Source organism: Triticum urartu, chromosome 1A (genome assembly GCF_056163025.1).
Source record: "Triticum urartu cultivar PI428250 chromosome 1A, HENAU_Tu73, whole genome shotgun sequence".
Lineage (NCBI taxonomy): Eukaryota > Viridiplantae > Streptophyta > Magnoliopsida > Poales > Poaceae > Triticum > Triticum urartu.
In genome coordinates this window covers 27,853,147-27,860,237 of record NC_141873.1, presented here as the reverse complement: position 1 = coordinate 27,860,237, position 7,091 = coordinate 27,853,147, and the positions used below count along the sequence as shown (strand labels likewise).

At 41.7% G+C, this 7,091-nt stretch overlaps 1 protein-coding gene across 1 annotated transcript; it reads right to left on the bottom strand.

The window, feature by feature from the left end:
• Positions 1-2,798: 2,798 nt before the first annotated feature.
• Positions 2,799-5,057, bottom strand: LOC125532608 (homeobox-leucine zipper protein ROC5-like). Its single transcript, XM_087545527.1, has 4 exons — positions 4,975-5,057; positions 4,208-4,488; positions 4,010-4,127; positions 2,799-3,389 (listed from the first exon to the last, which is right to left on the bottom strand). Exons 2-4 carry the CDS (start codon positions 4,480-4,482, stop codon positions 3,126-3,128), a joined length of 657 nt encoding a protein of 218 aa, XP_087401653.1. The 5' UTR covers positions 4,483-4,488; positions 4,975-5,057; the 3' UTR covers positions 2,799-3,125.
• Positions 5,058-7,091: the final 2,034 nt, after the last annotated feature.

Sequence of the window (7,091 nt, the reverse complement as noted above, 5' to 3'; positions counted from 1 at the left end):
AGGTATTACATCATACCCACGTTAAGAAAAAAATAGGAGTGGTTCTGAAACTTGATTTCGAAAAAGCCTATGACAAAATCAATTGGGACTTCCTCTTGGAATGTCATAGAATGAGGGGTTTTAATGATAAGTGGTGCAGGTGGATTAAAAATATCCTGAACAATGGCACGGTGAGCATCAAGTTGAATAATGAGACGGGGCCCTATTTTGTGAGCCGCAAAGGGGTTCGTCAAGGCGACCCCCACTCGCCCTTCTTGTTTAACCTGGCAGTTGAATGCCTATCAAAAATGATCTTTAATGCCCAAAAATCAAAACTGATTACTGGTCTAGCTCCGGATCTGATTAAGGGGGGTGTTGCTGTGTTGCAATATGCAGATGACACGGTTTTGTGTTTTGAGCATGACACTTCTGCTGCAGTAAATCTCAAACTGCTTCTTTATATGTTTGAACTCATGTCGGGCCTTAAAATAAACTATCTTAAGATTAAAATTATGTGTGTGGGGGGTGACAATAGCATCCTTAATTACTATGCGGAGCTCTTTAATTGCCAAATTGGTCACTTCCCTATGCGATACTTAGGGGTGCCATTGAGCTTTTCCTCTCTTAGATGCCCTGAGCGGATCTTTGTTGATGAAAAATTTAGAAAGTGTTGCGAATCCTGGATTGGTAACGCTGCTTCCTCGGGTGGCAGGCTCACTTAGTTGAACTCCTCCCTATCTAGTATAGTCTATTACTATATGGCTATGTTCCTTCTCGCTAAAACATCCATTGAAAAACTGGACAAGCGGAGGCGTCGGTTTTTCTGGCAAAGTTTTGAGGGGCGTAAGAGATATCACTTGGTTCATTCGAGTAGAGTGTGCCGCTCCAAGGACAAGGGTGGTCTGGTTGTGAAAGATCTACAAAAACAAAATATCAGTCTCGTTGTTAAATGGTGGTGGAAACTTGATACTCAAAAGGGACTTTGGCAAGATATTGTTAAATCCAAATACTTGAAAGGGGATACAGTTGCCACGGTGAAAAGTAAGTTCAATGATTCCCCTATCTGGAGGGATATTATGAAAGTAAAAGAGTATTACATGTGGGGCAGATCGATTCATGTCAACTCGGGGGATGTGGCTCGAGTCTGGGAGGAGTCACTGAATGGCTACCCCCCATGCGAGTCTAGTATCCCCAGCTGTTTAGCATCTGTACTATGCCTGAGATCGCAGTTGATAAGCTTGGGTGCCGCGCCTATGAACCCTAGTACTAGCAGGAGGAGACGGTGCTCGAAGGATAGAAGATCGATCGCCCGCGTACGTGCATGCGATAGCCATACGGGCAAGAGTATGATCCGGTACAGCTTGGGTCTCATACCCATCTGACCCTGGCCCATCTCCTCGCGGACCCAGCTCCCTCCGAGCCGGCCCAGCGCAGCCCAGTAAGCATTTCAAACGCATCGATCTCATCTCCGAGATCCCGGTCGCCGTCACGGCCAACACAGGCGCCGCCGGTGCTTGTCGAACGTCGATCCGCCTCACATGTTTCCTCTTCTTTACAGTAATCCATGACTCCGGCCTAATCATATTGAATAGCGTAAGATTCGGAAGACTCACCTTAGGTAAGGGCCCTTCCAAGGTCTGAGCGCCGACTCCGCCGTCCTCCAATGAACAACGCGTCGAATCATCTCATTCTTCTCGCCCGCGTGAAGACCGATGCGCGCCGGATCGTCCGATGGCAGAACACGATCAATCGTCGTTGCTACTTCATCTTCGTTATAACCTGAATGGAAAAATTCACAAATAAGATCCGAAGGTGTCGGCGAGGGCGGCGAGTCCGCCGGGGATGCATCCCCATCATCGTCCGCGTCGTCGTCGTCGGAATCGGCTAGCGCCCAAAACCGCCCGCCGACGCGCCGTTGATCACCGGCGGCGGCCGGCGCCGTCGCGGCCGCGCGCATGGGCGTCCGCCCTGTCGCTCGCCCCGTCGCCCTCTTTCCAGGAGTATGTAGTCCTACTCCCATCTCCTTCATGGAACTACTGATGCCTGAACATCTACTGATGCCTGAACATATAATTATAGATGCGCCAGGAAGATGCAAATTGCACACTATAATGTTCAGGGAAAGTAGTGGCTGAGCCCAGCTCGATGCATCCCAGCAACACCCATGCAAGAAAACATAGCAAAACATTTCGTGAAAAATCTTAAAATTTATGGCAATGATAATGAACAAATGTTATTGATGCTTGCAAAGTTTGGTGGTCAAAAAACTTCCAAGGAGATCTGTAACAAATTCATAAAGTCTGCTCAAACGGTCCATATACATTTTCAGTAATTTTATTTTTCCGTACAGAGCTCCTCAAATGTCATTTGACCCCTTTATAACATTTATTCATAATCATGTCCACAAAGTTTCAGATTTTTTCGAAATAATTTGCTATGTTTTCTTACGTCGTGTTGCAGGGGGTGCACCTAGTTGGGCTATAGAAAAACCACTTGGCATAATTCCTTTGCATGGCCATCAGAAACAGGAGAGGATCCCAAGGACTCCTTCATGAAATATTGCACTACTTGTTGCCCGCTAAAGGTCCTCGTCATCCTGCTCCACGCATGACTCTACAGCTGCACGCTCCAGGGTGTCTGTGAGGTGGATGTCAACTGTGATCCACTTCCAGCAAGGCTCCAGAAGATGATCAATGCTCACACACTACTTTTCGTCGCCAAAAAGGACCACTAACAAAGGTATCTCAATAAATGAAACACTTATGAGGCGATATGTTTGAAGACACAGAAAATTCTGGCATGACATCCAATTTGCTGGTTTTATGCTTCTTCTTTTCTAATTAATTTGACTCAACTTGAGCCGTTTGGATACAAACTGAAAGAGATAAAGATGGGCGTTGGACTGAGCTTCATGGCAATGCCATCCCAAAGCCACTCACTCCACAACCCCTACATTGCTGCCATGATTGATAGATCTCGTGCCATCCCACGAAGCAACCATGATAGCCTACAGAAAGAAATAAATAAGCGGCCAAGTTGTGTACATGCACACAACAACAAGGCACATTATTTGCAAGCTGAGGAATCAAGGAAAAACAGGGTTCAGATGACAGAATTAACGTTGGGGAACACCAAAGACGGCGTCGTTATTTGCGGGTCAATACGGGCCACATGCCATTTTGCTGGAGACCCTCTTTAAGATGTTTGGTGGCAAGCAGAAGTTCTTCCTTCAGCTTCAGATTCTCCATGAACAAGCGCTGGCGCTCTGATGTATCTTGAGTTTGTACAATTGTCCCTCTGCATTTGAGGCAAGTGCTATTTTGCATAGCCGATATGATGGCTTGCCTTTCTGATTTTAGCATCTGCTTCTCTAACTGAAGATTGCTGGCCTCCTGCCTCCGCGTCTTGCCCTGCATTTATTAATTTCATGTATGCATCATTTCAGTGGTTATTATAAGAGTATGACACCATGATCATGAGGGTAATATAGTAGTACATAGCAGAAATCACTAATGGAGCTCGAGCTCCATGGACTCAAATTTTAAAAATTCCAAAATAATATTATTTGATTTAAAAAAATCAAGAAAACAATATGCACATACCTATGGATGAATACTACTTGTGTGTGAAGTTTTGTGGCGAAATACATTTTTGAGCGAGTTATACAAAATAACAAAACAATGTATGTCTAGAACATGTACTATTCAGTATAAAAGTACATGATTTTTTTGTACAACTCACATCAAAATGTACTTCAATATGAAATTTTACACACTACATACTTGTGTGTTTATTTTCAGATATTTTTGAATCTTATAAACTTGATTTTTTATTTCTTTTTAAATCTCGCTCTGTGGGCAAGAGTACCAAAAAGCCTCGCCCATTACATTGTGAGTTCAGATGACAAACAATGATACTATGTTCGCTGGAGCTTATACTAATTTTCTGCAAAGCTTGCATAACCGTATGTCGTAGCTGGCCCATGTGGCGAAATCTCATGTAATTCACCATGGAAAAGAATAGTATGTACCTTAATGGAGCTGCGATGGTTTTGGAACCAAAATTTGACCTGTTGGGCACTCATGCCAAGCCTCTTGCTGAGGGTCTTCCGGAGTTTCTCATCTGGATAAGGGGATTCCCGGAAGACACTACATATGACATTAATGAAAATAGATTAGTACACATCATCTTCGATAGGTAAGAAACATTGATTGAGTATGTATTGTACGCTTCAAGTTGTTGGATTTGTTCTCTGCGGAGACGGTGATAATTGGCGTGCCTTGTCTCCATCCTATGCTCACTATGGGTCTCTCCGTCGTTGTTTCCTTTGTCTGCAACAACATCGCTGGCATTATCAATCTTTCCCGCATTGGCAGTGCCTCCAAGCAGACCATACATCTCATCATCATGGTTGTTCGGGAATAGGTGGTTGTGTTCAGTTGTCATGAAGACGTCAAGATCATTGTGCACAAGATTGTTGTATCGCTGGAACTCGCCGTCCATGTTGATCTGTTATCATGAAACAATAGCCGATCCTTATATACATTGGGATCAATTTACATATTCCATATAAGTGATATATTTAAATAAGGAGGACTTACGTACGATACAATAAGTTACTAACTAGTCCAACAAATTATAGAAGGGATATATTACTATGTGTGGGAAATCATATCAGCCATAAATAATAGTATTATAGGCATGATAGTACAATCAGATCTATGAATATTATCAGATTTATGTTATCTCCTATATTTTACCTTTGGAAGATTAGCCTAGATGCTAGCAAGATTCTTGCCATCTCCCAAGCAAAATGGTAAAAATCTACGTTCTACGTGTATCCACTCATTCCATCATGGATCTAACTTCTTTCAAAGAATACATGTCATGACAGATGTCACGGAGTATCCGTGCTGAACTTTAGAAGCTATGGATCCATGGACAACAAGAGTAAAAATGTATAAACATTACTAGATGAACCGTTTCAAGAAATACCGTCGACTTCGGTAGTCGTTTTCCTTAGAACTTCGATAGGCGAACAAGGACGCGAATCTGTTTTGTTCCTAATGAGATATCAAACTCATTCAGCAAAGAATAGCCACAATCGTCGGAATTTAAAGGCGTGGGGAGCATGTGGAATTTGTGACACGACCCGTGATTAATGCAAGCAATAACTTGTATCCAAATATAAGAATCAGATATCATTCTTTTTAACAAGAGGGCATGGCTTATATATATATCATAATTAATACTCATTAATCATATTTATGGAGTAAATATTGGCACATTGATAAAAATATATTATATTATTAAAACAATAGGAAATTACTGGTTCTGATTATCAATAGAAAAGAACAACTGAGATCCATAATATTTGGTTGATCTAAATGACATGCATGGACATAAAGGCTTCTTCTGCCAATACTACATATAGATGTTTTCTTTTACGGATTTTTTTCGGTCTATTCATCAACTATGAAGGGAACACAATAGAGAATACCAACAATAAATTGCATCCAAATATAAGGCTCACATACCATGGATTTTGAATGTTGTGGCATGGCCTATATATAGGGCATAATTAATACTCACCAAACATATTTGTGAAGTGAATATTGGCATATTTGTAAAAATATATTGTATTACTAAGCTAATAGAAAATGGGTGGGTCAGATTATCAATAGCAAAGAACAGCCGAGATCCATAGTATGTTGTATATCAAAATGATATACGTGGACATAGAGAGTTTTTCAGCCAATACAACATATAGGTAGTATGTTTTTTGGGTGGGGATAACTTCCGGTCTATTCATAGACTGTCAAGGCTACACAAAGAACACCAAAGGTAACAAAACATATAACTAGGTCTATAGACAGCACACACTGGAACGAGACGAAGGCACGCCACCGTCATCGCACCTCCTAAACCATTGCCAAACAAAACTTGTTGTAGTAGATAGTCTGTAAGTGATCATGTTAATTAAGGACCTACATGACCAGCACACCAGAGCAACAACCATTGCCGATGAAGAGAACAGTAGCTCATGATTAATGAATAAGTATCTGATCGATTTCGTACTCCATGCTTGTTTCGTTTTTGGAATGCACTGTTCTACTTTTCAAACACATTTGACAGGTGTTTAAGTCTAATTTGAAATAGATTTCTCCCCCCGAGTTTGTTTCATTTTCAGATTGTATTGTTCTACTTTACAAATGCACTTGGAGGTGTTTGACTCTAATTTCAGTATATATTCGCTATAATTTTCTATCAATGATAAAACACGCGTCAGTTCAAGTTTTAAACACACACACACATACAGACACGTCAATTCAATACAAGATTTAGTCTGCTGTAATTTTGAACGCACCTTTGTAAGCTACACTAGTGGATGTCCTTTGCAAATATTCACTTCTAAACCTGGGCTCACAAAAACTAAAGTGTTACTATATTTCAGTTCCATCTGAACCTATTTGCGGGCATCTAGACCAGACATGAAAATCCAATCAACCAAATTTGTATCGATTAATCCGAATTATGCATTATCAAGTAGCATCCATATAAGACTGTAGGGTTTCAATTGGTACGAAGACCATACCTGAATTAGAGGACAACATAGCTCGCTTGTTGCCAAAGAATCACTTTCCTACCACGAATTTGGTATTATTGTTGGGGCTGAAACCACTATGGATTTTGTATACGTTGTTGGGTCCGACCTTTCCACTCCGGAGGTGGAGGTGCTAGGGGAGATCGTGTCTCATCTTTGTGGTGCTCTGAGCGGGAAGTGCAAGATATGCACAAATGTATGGAAGCCGAGATGTGGACAGGAATCTGTCGACGACATTGTAGAAGAGAAGCGGCCAAACCAGCAAGAGAATGTGCAGGGCTATGTCATCGGAACAATGCTAAACCTTTCAGACTGATCAATAGCACGCCGGACAGACATTTGGGACATGTTTTATTTTTTGGCAAGCTGCGAGACCTTTTCCTTAAAAATCCTTCGAGAGTGTTATAGAAGGTGGAGTTTGCTAAGGAGAAGTGCCCATGATATCGTAATTTAACATCCAACGGTTACAAAGAGATACTCCCTCCGTCCGGGTTTATTGGGCCCGTAA